This window comes from Aphelocoma coerulescens, assembly GCF_041296385.1.
Source record: "Aphelocoma coerulescens isolate FSJ_1873_10779 chromosome Z unlocalized genomic scaffold, UR_Acoe_1.0 ChrZ, whole genome shotgun sequence".
NCBI classification, from domain to species: Eukaryota; Metazoa; Chordata; class Aves; order Passeriformes; family Corvidae; genus Aphelocoma; species Aphelocoma coerulescens.
The window spans coordinates 762,638-780,963 of record NW_027184085.1 but is presented as its reverse complement, the minus strand read 5'-3'; the positions used below and the strand labels follow the sequence as shown (position 1 = coordinate 780,963).

The following is an 18,326-nucleotide window of genomic DNA, read 5'->3' as shown; positions in this document are numbered from 1 at the left end:
GGTGTGAGCCATGCTTTCTGGGAATGGGATGACAAGTTACACCTGCTAAATCCGTGCTGCTGAGCTGTGCTCAGACCACTCTTGCCTCTGCTGAGCACAGAACCTGGCAAAAGTCGCTGACAGTGCTCTGCAGTTGCGCCCTGTGCAAGGACTGCCCTTGGTCCACGCGAGCACTTGTGAGGTGCTGCGGTGACTGAGATAAGGACCTGGCCTGGGATTAGGGCAGCCTGGGCTGAAGGAAGGAGGGAAGGCTGACCCAGGTTTAATCCACATTCACTTCCCTGCCTGTTTCATCTCTCCAGTGCGAGGTATGTGCTTGCTGGCAGAGCAGGGGACAGGATGGGGACAGGGACAGGGTGGGTGGTGAGTGAGGTCCAGCAGTAGTGCTCACTTAGGTCCTTCAAAATGCCTTGGGAGCTGGGGCCTCTGTGCAACAGGCTGTGCTGGATAAGCCTGTTTCCAAGCACAGTCCATGCATGTGGCGTTCATGGGCAGGGATGCTGCTTGGAATTCCTGTGCTGAGTTTTTCTGTTCCAAAAGCCAGGTGTCATGGAGTTTTCGCTCTCCTTCCCCACCCCCGCTGGATTTTGGAACTTGTTAAGATATTTTGGGAGTGTGAAGTGCATAGGAAAATCTATGCATACATCAGCCCCTCAGCTCCAGGGGCTGATGTATGCATATTCTGTTAGAGCATTTATTTAACCTTTGGAAAAAAACTGGCCTCAGGGAGGGAAAAAACCCATATTTACACTTCCATCTGTTTTGGAAGGTTAAAATATTCTTTATGCTCTGGGGGCCTTCCAAGAGAGCAGGAATACAAAAGGAATCCATCTCGTTACCCTTTATTAGAACATAACATGGTAAAGGAAGGTGGAGACACTGGAGGTGGGGTTTGAGGTATAATTTTTAACTCCTTTTTTCACCCACAGGCACTTCTTCGCAGCTGTCTATGATGTGAGTCATTATCTCTAGCGCTCTTTGGTAAAGCCTTGCTACATTTCTTGTAGAATCAGATGAAGTGTGAGCCTTTCTTTGGGAAATAAAACACTAGAAGGGAAATGGGAGGTCTGTAAAATGACTCTGGGATTTGGCATGGAGGAATGAGATTTTGGGATGCTTAGGCACAATGGATTGCAAGTTTGGCTTTGCGGTGAAGGGTAAGGTAAGGTTTTGTTTTCTTTTCAGAAGCTGATGTTCCTTTATCCTTGTATGATCAGACACTTCGTACTTTGCTTTAGTCACAGGACCTGAGACTTGTATGACAGTGAGGTCAAAATCTTCTTCTCTTTGAGAAAAACTCCTAATAGATGTTACTCAGTACAGGGAGAAAGATGAAACCCAGAGGGCTCGTGCTAAAATAAAACCAGGGAGTACACACAGCCGGTATGCTCTGGAGCATTTCTTGTAGTTAATTGCTGTGTACTCTTATTGTACTTCTCCCTTCTTACAGTGCAGGAGTGGGGAAAGTCACTGGGGCAATGGTTATTGGGATAAAATGATAGTGACTGTAAGAGGTTCTGCCTTAGAACTTTGTCTTTACTGCTCTCTGTAAAACTTGGTTAGAAGTATCTCATTATAATTCTAATCTTCTTTAATGATGCATGTTTTGGGCTTTGTTTCCCTCATTTCTTTGAATCTGAAAGTGACTAAGCAAAACCTTGGAATTTAAAAAAATCTTTGGAACTTTTAAAGCTCCACTAAGTGCATGCACAGACAGAGTTTCTCTAAGTGTGTTTAAATTATTCTGAAAAGCATTTTTGGGTTCACAGAATTTCCTCTTGCCAAGTATAACCTGCTTTTCAGCCCTGATATTAACTGCTGTCCATGGGGCTCCCATAATTTTCTGGAGATTCCTTGAGATGAATGTTTTTGAAGATGGTGTATGTTACTGATCTGAATTTGTAAATGGTGGTCTTGAAGGCATGTTGTCTGTAAAAGCACATTTCCAGTAGTACAGGCTGCAGTCTGCAGATTTACCGGAGTGTCCGTGCAGAGCAGGTTGGCTCCTTCAGTGCTGAGCTGCCGTGGGCACCTGGACACGTCTGCCTCTGTACCTGCCCACAGGTGGAGGGACCCCCAAACCAGGCAAACCCAGAGCTCTCAGCCATCCCAGTGCCGTGGGGAGGAGGTGGCCTGAGGTCTTCCACAGTTCTTGACAGAAATCTGAAGGCGATCATTTTGGGGAATGTTGAAACATTCAACTTCTCTGACTCAGGTGTACAGGGAGGCACATGCCTTAAGGGCTCGATAAGGATGTTTTTCTGTGTATACCTGCGCTGATGAGAGTGCAGGTAGATTGGATGGGGTGAGGGGGTGGGAAAAGGGGATGGATGAAGATTAACCGATAGCCGAATAGTGGTCCCCTCAAGACCAGGGAAAGAATCAGATTGGGATGTGGCTTCAGGGAAGAGGCTCCTCTGCCTTTGTGTTGGAGTGTGCCGGTATTTCTGTAGCCAGAACTACAGGAGCTGTTGATCAGTTCTTTCACATATGTGAGGCAGAAAAGGGGCAGCACAAAGGGAATGGTTTTGTGTTTCTTACAGCAGCAAAATTATCTGGTGCAAGACTGTTCCAAAGAAACCAGTCAGGCTATTTTGAAATGCAAAGTTTGCCCGCACATGACAAGCCTGGCATTCACGCACTTGCATAACAACTGTTACTAAATTTTATATGTGGGGAGGCGGTTTCAGCTTTTAAAATAAAAATAGAGCCATGTAGGCCTTAGTAGTTCCATTGTTCTTTCACGTGTGCCTGTGCTCTCCACCCCCTTCTTTTGGAGCTTAAAATAAGTAAATAATACATCATGTCACTGGCAGAAGCTAGTTTGAGACTTGCTTTCAAAACTGTTTCAAAAGTATAGAGCAAATGTGATTCCAGACTCAAGTGAACAAATACGAAACTATTCGTGGGCCCCAGTTTCACACTGCTCCAAAGTAATGTAATGTGATTTTTAAAGGAGGCTGATCTTCCTTAAGATTTTTTGCTGGAGTTTTTAAGTCATCAGTGCTTTTGTTGTCTTCCAGAAGAAGAGCTGGAAGCTGCCTTTTCATGCTAAGATTCAAATGAAAGATGATAATTATATATCTACAATTGCTTGAGCTTTAAGAAAATGCCATACACTGCCAGTTGGCAAATACATGGCAAATAGCTAGTTCTGGATGTCTGAGGGATTCCAGAGGTCAGGAAAAGGATTTCTTAAGACCTCAGATTGTTTTGATGGCTGTTGTTCTGCCAAACTCTCTTTGTACTAACTTGTGATTATGATTAACATAACTTTCATTATTAGCATCATTTTCTTAGGATTCCCTTTTATTCTCCAGAGAGCTGTTATCAGCTTCAAGGTTCTCCTGATCTTGGCAGGCACCAATGTTCTCTTTAGGTTTTGGCCGATCATGTTGGGATACATGAGATTTAGTGCTTTATAATTTTCAATTTTGTAGCGAGGAGCATTTTAGATAGGTGTTCCACAAATCAACTCCCCTTCATCTCCAGTCACTGGTATGATGGTGGCTGGGCTCGTTTCTCTTTTAAACACTACTTGGTCCTTTGAATGCCTGATAATACATATGAATATATGCACTGACTTCTCCTATGTGATGACACTGTCAGGTGTAAGAAGTGTAAAGCATTAAATACTGTACCTTTCAGATTGAGTATAGCTGTGCCTTCACTGCACATGGAGTGGGTTTTACCTGCTTTGTATTTTGTTGTTGCATTTTATTACGAGGATTTATTACCTGGATAGAAGGAGCTATCTGGATAGAAGAAGCCCTATAGTGGGTAAAAGAAACCTGTATTTCCCCTCCCCAGTAAGCCTTCACTGCAAAACCAGCTTCTCTTTCACTGAGGAATACCCTCCCAGGTAGAGGGTGTTCTCTTTGTTGCCCTCAATGTAGGTTTATGATGTCCCGCACTACAGTTGGGTCACCTCTTGGGCACAGTGACCTCGCTGCATTGGGTGGCTCTCTGTCAGTCTGTCATGTCCTGGTGTTGATGTCCCTGTGGATGCAATACTGTTTGAGTGCTGCCAGTGTAACTCTGGGTATGGGCTGGCCATCTGTAGTGTCCCCAGGCTCCAGGCTTGCAGTTCATTTTCTGTATCCATTTTCTGGTATTGCAGGGGTTCTACCAGAACACCCCATAGTTTCCACTTGGATATTTCCTACATTAACAGCTTCCTAGCAGTCCATGACTGTCAATTTGTTGTGCTGCAGGTTTCATTAAGATGGCATTTTAACACTGGTACTGGTGTAAAAATTCATATAGAGAAAGTTTTCTACTTGTAGTTTTCTGTTTTGCGACATGTCCACCTTTAATTCTTTATCCTTTTCCCCAGGCAAACCCAGTACTTTTCCTCAAAGCAACCTCTGCAGCAAGTTTTCCTAGCAAAGTGCAGAATGGTTAGTTCCATGTGTCATATCCATGATGTCATCCACATGAGTGGACGGGCTTCATTCTGCTCATCCAGTGTCATGCTCCTAAGATTTTCTAGCATCCCCTTTTAAATCCTGATGCAAGTCAGCAATTCAGGGCTGAGACTGACATTCACAAGGAGCTGTGGGATGAGCTGCTTTGTTTTCCACTTGTATTTAGAGCACAATGAAAGTATTCATGCATCACTTGGAATGGTGCTTTTCAGGAGTGCCATAAGGGGGGGGTTTATAGTGCTTTCTTGAGGAGTGAGTGAGTCTGCCAGAGGAAAGTCAAGAAAGCAATGTTTCATTTTAATCCCTGTCTCCCCTGCTTTTAATCAGTCAATTTCAGGTGAGAATATCTGGCAGGTACAACTCCAGACCGATTCAAGTCTGCTTTCTGTGCTCAAAAGTTAGACTCATAGAACCACAGAATATGTTGAGTTGGAAGGGACCCATCAGGATCATCGAGTCCCAGCTCCTGGCCCTGCAGAGGATGTCCCAAGAATCTCACCATGTGCCTGAGAGCATTGTCCAAACTCATCTTGTTGGTTTGTTGGGGTTTTTTTGTGCTCTCAGCAGGTCTTATTTATTATTGTGTCTTCTGACACCTGAACCATCAGGATTTTCTTCCTTTTACACATCTGCAGACACTGCTGTCAGACAGGAATCTGGTATTTTACTGCTTGTCTTCATGTCTTTTTCATTCCAATTTGTGGATAGGTTTTCTACTGAATTCTAACAGACCAGATGCTTTATTTCTTTGTTTTGCAAGTTTTCCTCAATTTTACTGATGTTCATGTTTTTGTCTAATAAGTCTTCCATGTCAGTACTGCTTTTCCCTTGCAAAGGTGCCGTGTTTATCTGGAATACTTGCTGTTAGTTGGGTTTTCAGGGTGCCATTAACCATGGTAAAGTTCCCTCAGTGTTTCCGCTGCTGCTTTGACATGTAGTGTCTGTTCTCTGGGATCCCAGTCATTTTGTTTTGCTGCTGTAGTTATGTTCTTAATTGGGGTTCTGCCTTCTTCCATTCTTTGCCCATTCTCTGATTCCTTCACCAGTTGTCAGTTGCAATGTCTGCTCCCCAGGAAGTCTCAGCTGCTCTGTGTTATTTTCCTGGTAGCTGTATGGATCCCGGGAGCAGCAGTTGTGTTACCTGCAGAGCAGATGGCAGACCAGGATCCAAATAACTGGGGCTGTCCAGACCCCTGGATTTCACCTGAAGCTGCTCAGTTAATGGCACTTGCAAATTAGACTGCTTATTTAGTTGTTAGAATCTGAGCCTGATTCTAAGTAATAAGTTTCTTAAAAGCTTTATGATATTTTTTATTTACTGACTTCTACACGTAAGAATTTTAGTATTGATCAGGTGCTTTCTAGTCACTAAGAGCTCCTGTAACTGCAGCGTGAAGAACTGTCTGACTGTACTGATGACCTCTGTGTTCCCCATGGCCTGATGGGGCTGGGAAGGGAACCCTGCATTCCTCATGGCCCATTGCCTTCAACTGGTACCCCTCCTGTGCAGTGTTCCCATGCAAGCTCCATGAAGAGCTGTTCTGCCACCAGGGGTGGGCAACCTGGGGGGCAGAGCAAGTGGCCGCAGTACAGGGCTGTGTGGCTCTGCTCCACCTGGGGCAGTGTCAGCTTTCCTTGGCCTCCAGTTTCTGTTCTGCTACGTGTTTGTTTTAAATAAACAACTGTGTGGAAGTAAACAGTCTCAAATATCCAATTGTTTGGGTAAACTCCAGCCTCACCTTCAGGACTGAGAGCTTGGCTAGACAGCTCAGTCTGACACACTCTGTCCTGCTTTTAGAGCAGGCAGACATGTCAGTAGTCTGTTCAGTAAAGGCAAAATTTCCTTACTGAAATTTGTAATAAACTTAATTATTCTCTATTTTTTAAACATAGAAATAGATGGGGAAAAAAAAAAATCATCTGTGCCACTTCCACGGTTTTCATTTTCTGTAGGAAGAAGATTCATCCAGGGTATTTTAGCACTAAAAAATTGTAGTATTTCTAAGGGTTCCTGAAAACAACATTGCCCAAGTATGGATTGATATCCTAAATCTGGGGGGATACCTGTAAATATTAGCACGGTACATCAAGCAATTCAAAGCAGCATCAGCATTTCTTTATAATCAAAGTGATGCTTTGCTTTCTTCTAAACCTTGGTGCTTAATGCTGAACTTAATTGCAGTTTAAGCAGGTGCATTTATGTGCATCTACTGATAGAAATAATCACTCCAACAAGATGTCTTGCTTATTCTTGTTTCCACCTTTGTGGCACTTTATATTCCAAGTACATGGAGCTTCCAGTATAATGAACATGCAAGCACTGATTGTTCTGTAGTGATACTGTCACAAAATAGTTCCTTAAATTTAAAAACTATCAGAGAATATTTGGATGACTTGGTTGGTAATCTGAGTGCCTGGTGGTATTGTGAGTGTCTCCTGTTGATGCTTTCAAGAAACCTTGGATCAGCATTAAGCTGAGTGTGCTGCAGCCTTGAGAGGGAAGCACCAGAGCAGGTCAGGGTCCTGGTTTTACTCAGGCACCCATTTCCTCCCTTCAAGCAGAGGCTCTGCTCCAGTTCCACTTCCTGACATTGTACCTGTGTGAAGTTCATCTGTTTCTCCCAGTTTAGAGCACAGAACCATGGAATGGTTTGTGTTGGAAGGGGCCTTAAAGACCATCCCAATTCCACCCTCTGCCATGGGCAGGAACACCTTCCACTAGAGCAGGTTGCTCACTGCCCTGTCTGTCTGAATCACTGCAGCTTGGTTTTATGGCTCAAAACAATTATAACCACTGCTTCAAAATACTTCCAGTTGCACTTCCAGTGAGCCTCCAGGGGTTGGTTACAGCTAGTCTCTTCCAAACCCCATGGCTCCTATTTTTCCCTGACTGGTTTTAATGGACTACCATGGGCGTGCTTGTGGGCAGGAGCTGTGTGGGAGCAGGCAGTTCTTGCCCCCAGCAGGGACAGAGCTGCAGGGAATGATCTCTGCTGTTATGGGCAGTGTTTAACTGAGCACATTCCAACACTCACTTTCAATGTGTGAGTAGCTTACTAGAGTTCCGAGCTTTCACTGAAGACAATTCCACTAGAAATGTTTGGAGGTGCTGTTGTCATCCAGTTAAATGAAAAATTCCTTCTGCAATGCCCTTTGGCTGTACAATTATAGGCCATTAAATTTTATGTCTTCTTTTGCAGTGACCCATATGTGAAACTTTCCTTGTATGTAGCAGATGAGAACAGAGAACTTGCTCTTGTGCAGACAAAAACTATCAAAAAGGTATGTAGATACTCTTTTTAATTCCATGGCTTTGGAGTGATTAAGAACACTGGCACACAATTGTATAACATAATGCAGCACTAATTAAAATCGTTATGTACATGTGTAGCAACTGGATAATGTGGTTTTTCTCCAAACTGAAATGAGAGAACAAGTGCCTGCAACCTCAGTGTGTCTGGCCTGGAGACACCACCTGACATGTTCCATACTGTTCCTTAAAGCTTGGCTTATCAAATCCCACTGTACCATTCACAGGTCCTTTTATCAAATTCCTATTTCACTGAAAGATATGGCTGAAATAAGGGACTGAGAAGTTCTGCTTTAATTATCATCTATCTGACTTTTAGCAAAAATGATCATTCTTTAATATGTCTGTTCAGAATTTCCATTTTCAAAATTATTTTCCTAATATGGGAATTTAAAACAACCAGATGACAGAAGATATGCTGTAAGAAAAGCCTGGGAATTCTTATATTTTCAGGTAGAATCAAAATTGAGTTTTATTTCATTTCTTAATTTCAATTCTCACAAACAAAATTCCACCAGAGGATATTTGTCATTACCAAGACCTAAGATTTTGTAAGGATGTATATATTTTGAATTTGCTGATATTGGTGGCAGAGAGAAAAAAAGTCATAAGCTATATGAAAAGGGAAAATAATGAGTTGTCATTTTTTATAGAGGTATTTAGGATCAACAGGGCTTCAGTTAAAATCATTGCTGCAAAACAGAATAGTGAGGAGAATTTTGTTATTGAAAACACAAACTAGGATGATGTGGTTCTAAAACCAGGACATTAGGTGTCATGAGAAGACCACTGTGGAATCCTGGAGGTGTGTAAGATCCAAGCAGAACTTGTCCTGGAACCAGGGCATGTTTGATGTGGAAAAGGAATTTTTCAAAGACGTTCTGGTTAGCCGTTGGTGCTTGTTTCATTGCCAGGACTGCATCTGCCTTTTTTCACTGTTTCGTCTCACTGAGTCACTTAAAGCCCGGACGTTCTCAGTCATTTCTGTAATAGTGGTATTATCTCATATGTTGGAAAGTTGTAGTTGGTAATTTCTGGTTTGAATTGTTAAATTTCATCTCAAGGCAGAGTTCTTCCTGTGCAATTTGCAGTCCTCTCTCTATTTTGTAAATAGCAAACATCATTAGCTTATCTTGCTTTTGAGTTAAAATCATTAATAAAAATGTACTGAGTACAATCAATCTGAGGAATGACTGACTGGCAGTTACCTCCTTCAGCTCTGTAATTACGTCTAACCCTTCACAAGTTTCTCATTTTTCTCCTCATTTTTGTGTTCCTCACTTGAATGGGTAACTGTGTGGCACTGCCTTGCAGGAGTGCCTTTGGGAAAGCAGAAGGAACTGCAGTGTCCCTTTTTTGTTCTCCTTTTCCATGACCAGTGCTGATGTCTGATCTGTATCCTACTGCACAGCTGGACTGTGCCTTTGAGAGTGCTTCATTACAGCCAAAGGGGTTAAATGCACATTGTTTTCTTACTCTGAAAAAATAGTTACCAGAAGAATGTCAGCTTCATGTGGCATGACCTACCTGGGTTGAATTTCTGAGGCTTTTTGTTTTGATTTATCTCCCTCCATTGTTAATCCAGCTGTAAGGTTTGATTAATGCATTGTACTTCCTTTTGGAGCTGTGTTTGGAATGCCCTGCTGGAAAGGATGTCTCTGAAGTAGGGAAAGCTGGATTTGCTGTTTGCTGGCTTCTGATCCTGTAACGTGGTCAGTGTGTTCTTTAAATTCCTGCTGGAATTTAAAAGTTTGGATGAAAATTATCCAGTTTCTTCAATTTCTTCACCTTAACTGCACTGAGCTCCGAAGACGTCTACCTTTCCCATATGGAATATTAAAAGTAGTTTTCCATCTCTGAGAATGCTCAGTCTCCCCATTGAGCTCTGGTGTTCAGGAGCATCATTTATCTCCGTGTCCTCATTTTCTCTGTAGGGTTGAAAACCCTTCTGGAGTACCCGAGGAAGGTCCAGCTCAGCTTGGCTCCTGGCAGTCCTTTGTCTGTGCAGCACTTGCCCTTTTTAGGATGTAGCTCTTCTTGAGGTTGAGTTTCTGTTATTGTTGCCCTGCTCATGTCCTGTATGGAGCTGTTGCTGCGATTCCTTCTCCTTTGGTGGCACTCAGGTCTTTGCACTTTCAGCCTCGGCCCACTAAGGGTGGGACCTGTAAAGATGGAAGAAATTTCTGCGAGTTACCAGGCATTTACCAAAGACTGCTGCCTTTCCATCAGATTTCCCTGAACTTTGTGGTTAAGCAGCATTCGGAATTAATGGGTTATCAATGGGCAGTAGTGCCCTCAAATTCAGTGTTAATGCAGTCCTTGCTTTGGTAAATTGTATGTACCCTCTCCTGCTGACAGCAGGAGCATTTGATGAATACAAGTGTTTAAAATGTAGCATTGTTTTTCTTACTGCTTCATTTTAATTAATATTTTACTGAATACATTTGTGCTCCTTCAGGGGAAAAAGCTGGAAGTTTCTTTGTGCCCACAACCCCCATCCTTACCCTTCCCCTCATCCATTCACCTGCCCTTTACAGTGATCTTTTCTTTATGGAAGTGTTTCCTGCTCTGCCATGAGGTCCTGTATTCCCAGTTTGTAGAGAGATGCAGTATAGTCAGCCCCCATGCCCTGCACATGAGGAATCTATTGGATCTATAGCAAGGAGTAAGATAAACAGCCAAGATTCCCCTTCTCTGCTAGAACAGAATTGTCGTGGGTGTAGAGCCAATTTTTCCTGTCAGCTCTGCCCGTAAATCTCTGCTGTGTGAGAGCATGAGGGAATGATTTGGCATGAGCACAAAAACATTGGACACATTGTCCAATTGTTTTTATACTTACCCAAGCTTGAATTGTCCAAATTACTGTTTGTAGTTCTCATCTCTTTTTTTATCAATTTATTATGTCATGCTCGAGCTCACTTCAGCTTGCAATCTATATGCACATTTATTCTGTGCATTTTAGTCAGGTTGGTAAAATTAAAATCCTTGGGCTGGGAGGAGGTTGGAAGAATATCGTACCTATTCCAAGGAATAACCTTTTCTTTTGTTCTTTTTTTATTTTTCTGTTTCTTTCACAGTATAAACCTGAGCGTATTTTTTGTAGCCTTAAAGTTACCTTTGTGTTTAAAAAATACTTTTCTTTAACTTTGGGTTTAAATTAATCTTGAGTATGAAATGTCTTCAGGTTTTATTTCTATAGGTTCTCAATGATTTTTCTTTTAATCATCAAACTCTATTTATATTTAGCGTCTATTTTAGGATCATCTGACTCAAATATCCTCCCACATTTGGTTTACTCAATAGAGAATTTCTAGATGGCAATATATTTTTCAATTTCTTTTATTATATGCTTTTCTTTCTCTTTTATTTCTCTAGAAAACTGTCATTTTCATGCATGTTTTTATAATTGCAAACCAGAAAGCCTAAAGAAACTTTAGTATGTAAATATTGTTATTTCTTTTACAGACACTGAACCCAAAATGGAATGAAGAGTTTTATTTTAGAGTAAGTGTCTCTTTATTTACAGTCATTATCAGAACATGCTCAGCTAATCTTATTTTATATTTGTTGTTCGTGTGTTTACTTAAAAGACCTGCTTGCCCTGATGTACTTGCTGTTGTGTTTCTGCAGGGATGGAATGCTCAGCAGGAACTGGCACCAGGTTACTTAGAAACAGTTTCACAACCTGCCATTATGTAAATGTGAGGGACAGTAACTTCGCTACTTAGTTGCAGACAATATTTTTCCAAAGAAGAACGGTTGAATTTTAGTGTAGCTGTAGCTTCCACAAAAGCAGGTCAGGTAGAATTTCAGGGGGTTTCAAGCATTAATCTTGAGCAGCTGCCCGAGGGCAGATGTGGCAGATTGTTCTGGGCGGGAGTTGTGCGGGACATGGGGAGCTGCCTGCTGGGATGGGAGCTGGGAGAGCAGTGCCGCCAGTGGAGTGTTCAGTGCACAGGCCTCAGTTCATGGGGAATGCTTATTTGTACACATGTACCAAACAGCTTTTCTTGGTTTTGCAGCTAAGTAATACAACTCTAAAATCTCAGGGAAAGGGAATGCACAAAAGTGCTGCAAAACCTCTGGTATGGTTCATAGAAGCTCTGTTAAAACATCTTGAAAGTCCTAAGCAATAATGGGACCTATCAAGTAATTTAGACCCTATTTTTTGTGTCACAGTTCTCTGATTTTCTCAAAACTGGCAAGTCCATCGCCAGCCCATAGAATTAGTAGTGCATCGTGGTATATTATTTCTAAATTTTCTTAATTAAATGTGCTGGTCATAGTAACCTGGCTTGTAAAGGCTTTCTGAAAAAATATATCAACTGGATCAAGCACTATAAAACTTTTTGTTGTTGAATAGCAGCTGTTTTGTCTTCCTGACAGAGTTCTTTTTATGTTTGTTTTTGTCCGTTTAAATGTTGGCAGTCTTTCTGCTTCAATTTAAGTAAATGCAAATAACACTCTGGAGGTATATTTGCTGTTTTCAGGTGTTGGGGAGACTTCTGTTGAGTGTTCCAAGACCATGTATGCTAAATGGGTTAGAGAATGGTGAGCGATGGACAGTCAGAAACATATCTGAATGTGAAATTCTGAAGGAAATGCAGCAAAACTCTGCTCCTTGTAAATCAATCAATCACTCAGGGAAGGAGCCCTGATAGTCTGTCCAGCCTGGGACTGGGGGTCCTCTGCCAGGGAAATGCAGTAACTGAGCACAGCAGATGAAAGCTTTCATGTCAACTGCCAGGCTCTTCCTTGTTGCTGCAAGGTTCTGGTGCTCCAGTTTTAAGTAAAGATTTACATCAGAGCTGTTAGTCCTGTCCTGGTTGCCTTGGTTTAATTGCTGCCTGAGCTTGTACCCAGATACTGTTATTGTCCAGCTACTGAACTTCCAGTGACATTTGGATTTTCTCCCAGGTAAACCCAACCAACCATCGGCTCCTGTTCGAGGTGTTTGATGAAAACAGACTGGTGAGTGCTTGTCTTGGTTGTGTTACACCGATCACAAGGCTCTGTGTGCCGCAGCTGATGGAAATACAACACAGTTTAAAGGTGTCTTTAGTCTGTTGTTTCAGTGAGCGTGCCAAGAAATGCGGATAGATGCATAAAAACCATTTGGGTTTGGGACTAAAAGGGCACTAAAGTAGTGCCCTGCTGGGTCAGACCAAAATAGTCCTCCTCACCCAGCCCTCTGACTGCAAAACCCTCACTCTGTCCTTCTGTAGGCCTCTCCACTGCAAAGCAATTAAGTCCTGACTTTAGTCGCTGATAAAGCAGCTCCTTCAGCCCCTGACCATTTTAGTTTGCCTTTGTAGTCCTTTAATGCTTCTGCATCTTGCTTTGGGGGGTGGTTACCAGAGCTGCGCCTTGTGCTCACAATGCACATGTGAAGGTTTGAGGTCGTGGCAGAATGATGCTCTGTTGGGTTTCAGTTCTCTGCCTCACAATGCTCACATGTTGTTAGTGGGTTTAGTCTGCCTGCATTTGGCCAATACAGTAGCTCTTCTGGAGGAGGCTTTTCACCTCTGACTTCTGCTTGCTTTTGTTGTAGTTATGATTCATGGGATAAGTGACAGTGTTCTCTGTACACCTGGGGTTAAACATGCCAGTGCAGTGGCACACTGGTGGATGGCTCTTGGGGGGTTTACCTTTTAAACATTGTAACACCATCTCTCTGTTCATGAGCTCAGGAATTAATGTTCTCTGGGCTGGGGGCGGTACAACCTTTACTAAACTTGTTTACTTTCTGAAAATTAGGATCAGAGTTGCAAAGATACTTTCATTTTAAAAAACCCAGTGTAAAAACGTCTGTCTTCAGCAAACAGGTTCTTGCCTTCTGTCTTGCTAGTAAATAAAAAGGAAACCACACAAGCAGTAATCTGGGGAGAAAGAGGACTTGGAAGCCAAATGACTCGATCTTTCCTCAGGAGGAAGTAAATTGGTGAACCAGTGGCACTGTGCCTCTACAGTGGGCTGACTGGGAGCGTATTTATTTGTATATAATGATCATAAATGACCACTTGCACTGTTCAAACTGCCACGTGCCATTGGAACGCAAAGGTGCCATGGGAACGGGGACATGGGTTAGAGGAAAAATTTGTATGCAGTGACAGCTGGGGAATGACAGGTTTGGGATACCCATTTCAGACATGTTCCTTTGGGTTTTCAAGTTTGGGTGTGCAGTACTGGCCTTACCCTGGCAGTTTCAGCACTTTTTATTGTTGAACCAATTTGTGTGTGTTCTCTTTCTGGTCCTACCTCCAAAGTCAGTCTGTCCTTGGGCTTGGAACCTCCTGGCCAAGGCAGCACCTGGGGTTAGGAGCCATTGCTTTCCTTCCAGGAGGCCTATGGCAAGGCAACTGCTTTGGGGGGTTTGGAGTAGCAGGCTCCCATCAGGTTGTGTTTGTAGAATGAGGAGACACTGAACTGATTATTTTGGCTTTACTCTGACATACTTATTGTCAATACTTAAATGGCTCTTATTGGAAGGACTTTGTTCCTGCTTCCCAAATTACCAAAGCACACTCTCTGCAGGTGTCCTTGCCTTTCTGTTCCCCAGTCTCAACAGAGTAAATGTGATGCAGCTTCATTTTGGGTGCAGAGAATGTGTTCTTGAGTAATATGTTTTAGCTGAAAAATAAGATGAAATAATACCAACACCTGTGCTTCTGCAAGGCAATCTCCAGGACCATTGCTGTGTGGAAGCTAGTCACATTTTTGTTGTGGCTCATAATCCACATAAAACAATGGGGGATTGTGCTGGCTGCTGGCAGTTTGATCAGTTTGAGCTGCCATTGCTCTTGGGATTGGTAATTTTCTGGCTTTTGAAAGCAAGCTGCTTGCAAGTGGATTTCAGTTGTCTAGGCAGAGGACTGACCTGCCACATAAAGATTTTCAGAGCTGTTGACAAGATTTAGGCTTTCCAGTTCTTGCAGGGAACAGCTGTCCAGGCGCTGAGATGGTGCTGCGCTTACGGTTAACCAGTTTCTTTTCTGGTATGTGCTAAGAAGTGCACGCACCCTTCACGTGTGAGTGCCCTCAGGGCACTGAGTATCTTTCTGTAGCAGAGCCGACTTACGGTGACTGGTTCATGTTCTGGTGTATCCTGTCTGCCTGTCTTTCTCCTGAGCTCTTCTGGCTCTCAGAGAGCGTAACTGTGCTCCGTGCCGGCAGTGCCACGTGTGGTGGCATTGCTGACTCCCTCACTGGAGGCCAGCCAGGAGCGGGCAGTTCTGTGCAGGGTCTGAGACAAATCAGTACAAATGGGCATGCAACACCCAGCTCTGCTTTTCCCTCACCTGTACTGCCTGGTAAATCTGGAAAAGGAGCTTTGTGTCCTGCTGTCCTGCACATTTCTGCTGGTTTTACTGTGTGAGAGATCTTTGCCATAGGTATGGTTGCTTTGTTTGTAGTTACTCAAAGAGCAGTGCAGGTTATATTGCTGCTGGGGCTTTTTAAAGGGAAAAAGTTTGTTGCTTAATTGTGTTATGAGCATGGTTAAAATTGAAAACATAACCATGCTATATTTATTCCTCTTCTGCCATGACAGCCCAGATCTGTAACGCACCAAAATGTTATGCTTGAAAGAATTGTCCTCATTTGCATGTGGTGTTGACTTAAACTTTTAACACAAAATGGAAGTGTTTTTGTTGTAGTTACATTTTTCTGAGTGCTTTCTCCAAGTGTGCCGTGTGAATCTGATGTGGTTTAGATTTATAGCAGTGCTGAGTGTGTTTGCTGCCTCAGTCAGCTGCGAGAGCTGTCCCGCTGGGGCCGCTCCTCCCTGATGGAAAAGGAGCAGCTGGGAAGGTGCTGTTTCAGGCTCTTGCTGGCATAAAAAAAAAAAAGGAAAAAACAAACTCCCCACACGCTTACATTGGAGAGGGGGAACCAGGCCACGTGACTCCCACCATCCTACCCTATGTCACCGTGTGTGTAGGAGCGCTGACTGCTCCTGCCCAATCATGCCTGGAATGCTGCTTGCCACTTGGGCTATTTCTGCTATCTGTCGCTCCCAGGGCTGCAGTGCTAACCGTTTGGCAGATGGGACACTTTTTCTTGGAGTTTATGTCTTTGGTTTTTAACTTCTGGCAGTGCCTGAATTGTTGCTGTTCTCCCTCTCCTTTTCCCCTCTCTGTAAAACCATGGCCCATCGGCTGCGGTTTCATTTTGGCTCTGGGAGAAGCAACACAGCCCCTGAATCGGAGATCCTTGCCCGGGAGAGAGAAGATGACTTTTTCATGGCATTCCACACCTTGCCGAGAAGAAGCAGCCCTCATGCGTTCTCGCGGCACGGAGCGGATTACGGTGGTGACGGAGATTTGCAAGAAGTGGGCTCCTTGAAAAGGAGCACATCCATGTTTATCCCGCAGCTGCTGAACGGCATCGACACGCGCCCCACCAGGAGCTCGTCCATGCAGATCTCGCTCCAGCGCAAAGCTGCCAACGGCTGCACCGACGAGTGCACAGCCCTGGAATCTCCGGAGGAGACGCTTCCCTGTAAATTCTCGGACTTCAGGGAGCATTATGCATCCCCTGTTGAAAACCACTCTTCTCCGAGCAGTCCGCAGGTGACTCCTGAAAGTTCTCCACCCAGGCCGATGGAAGAGTTGGGGCAACAGACAGATGGAACTGTTTCCTGTAACCGTAGAGTATTTCGTAGTATTCCTACTAATAACCAGAGTGAGGAGGCTCCGCTGGCTGCCCAACGAGAAGAAGCAGGTGAAGCGGCTTCAGGTTTAAACATAAGTGGTGTGAGGATTCAGCATCGGGCCTCGAGTGCGGATGTGCCTCAAGTTACTCTACTTCCCTTTGGTCCTGAGGCTCCAAATAACGCTCCCACCCCTGAACCCCGGCGTTGGTCCCTGCAGCATGTGCCGGATCAGTCAGCAAATTCAGGGAAAAAGTTCTTTGTTCTCCAGTTACAGCAGCCACAGACAAGTGGTACAGGCGCAGGAGGTGGATGTAACTTTGGCTTTACTGGAACAAAAGGGGACAGATTGGTCAGGTACCCTCGGATACGGCTGGAAAGGAGTACTTCCTACCCTGTCCAGCCACCAGCAGAAGCAATTAGCCCCATAGCTGATGGGCTGAATTCTGAACTGCCTGGAAACGGCAGGAACAGGGCAGAAATACCTAGAAGCAATTCAGTAGAGCGGATGCCTCAAGGGCAGGGATGCTTGTTTAAAATCAGACCAGATCAAAACACGAGGCAGCAGCACTTCAGGATTCTTGTCACACGTGGGCCTGAAGAACAAAGTCAGGGTGTTGGTAAAGAGGGTCACAGCACCCCTGGTCCTACAGCAGCCGGCACTGCAGTAAGTACAATGCTGAGTGTGCTGTGCTGGTAAAGTACGTGTGCTGGTAAAACACGGATTGCCTTACAAAGGCTGCCAGACTAGAGCCAACTGCAGCGCTTCCATTGTTAGTGCTGGAATGTTCTGCATTTCTCTGGAGCTAGCCACAAATCATCTTTATTTCTAATCTAATGTAACTTTGCTCTCAGTTATGATTACATCCAGTGTAATATTTTCAGATCTTACTGTCACATGTTTCTTAATTCACTGTTACGTCAGCTGGAAAGATTTTTTAAAATCAGAGCCTTCAAATAGCAAATTAAGTGTTCCTGTTAGTTTAGTTGGCTGAGACCTTGCTGCATGAAGAACTATTCATGCAGTCTTGGTTTTAAAAACAAGTACTTTGGCACTTTCTAAGTGTGATGAACACACGTGTACCTCTATACACTTTAAAAATTTGTATTGTAATGAAATAGTTGCTGAGACTGTGGGAATCTTAGGGTAGTTTAAATCAAAATACTGGCTTAGTTAAGGTACCAAGAAGTCTGGGGAAAAAAATAATCTTTGTTATAGTAATTTTTTTTTCTCCTCCTTCTGGAAGTGAGGAACATGTCATACTTTTTGTATGCCACAAGTCCTGATCCAAGTCCAAGTGGCTTGGCACAGCTCAGTAAACAGTCTTGTTTGGATTTGCCTTGATTTGGTGTTAGGATGGCAAAATTAATCTCCTGTGTTTGCTTTGTTACAGTGGGTGAGGATTGATGGTTGATGTTTTCCAGCCACTTTTTCAAAGCCCAAAGTAGGAACGAAACTGAAGGGTTTAGATTAGTCATTTGCTTAAATTGCTTTGCTGTGCAATCCAACACGGCCCACTCGAGTTCCCAGCTCAGAGATGCTGTATTTAGCATAGCGAGCTCTGGCTCCAGCTGTGGCACAGTCACCGAGGAGATTTCAGGCTCCATGGCTCCTGTGCTCTCAGGCACTGAAATGCAGCACAGGGACAGCTGCTCCCTGCAGCAAGGCCAGGGGTGACTCTGCAGCTTTCCCATGCAAAAAGCTTATGAGCTCCGTGTTTTTCTGGTATAACCTTCTTTGGAGCTCTTCAAAAGAGTAAAATAAAAAGAAATCCCTTGCTGGTACAGGTTTGGTTCCAGGACACATCAGGGAGCAGAAAAAAGTGTGCCTGATTTTCCCTTTTCTATTTATTATCCGTTGTTCCTCTCCAAGATCAGCTGTTCATGGAGACCCACCACAGCCAGTTCTATAAGTAGCTGTGGGATGCCAGACCTAGCA

At 43.7% G+C, this 18,326-nt stretch overlaps 1 protein-coding gene across 9 annotated transcripts in view; it reads left to right on the top strand.

Annotated features, from left to right (window-relative positions):
- Positions 1 to 18,326, top strand: part of NEDD4L (NEDD4 like E3 ubiquitin protein ligase) — a 103,711-nt gene that overhangs the window by 39,877 nt on the left and 45,508 nt on the right. For 4 of the 9 annotated variants that reach the window (XM_069001523.1, XM_069001522.1, XM_069001524.1 and 1 more), the window contains exons 3-5: positions 7,628 to 7,709; positions 11,203 to 11,241; positions 12,655 to 12,708. In XM_069001523.1, coding sequence (XP_068857624.1) covers positions 7,628 to 7,709; positions 11,203 to 11,241; positions 12,655 to 12,708 — 175 coding nt within the window. Of the gene's footprint in view, positions 1 to 7,627; positions 7,710 to 11,202; positions 11,242 to 12,654; positions 12,709 to 14,866; positions 17,055 to 18,326 lie in introns of those variants that run through there. The other 5 variants (XM_069001526.1, XM_069001517.1, XM_069001520.1 and 2 more) reach the window with 5 other exon arrangements.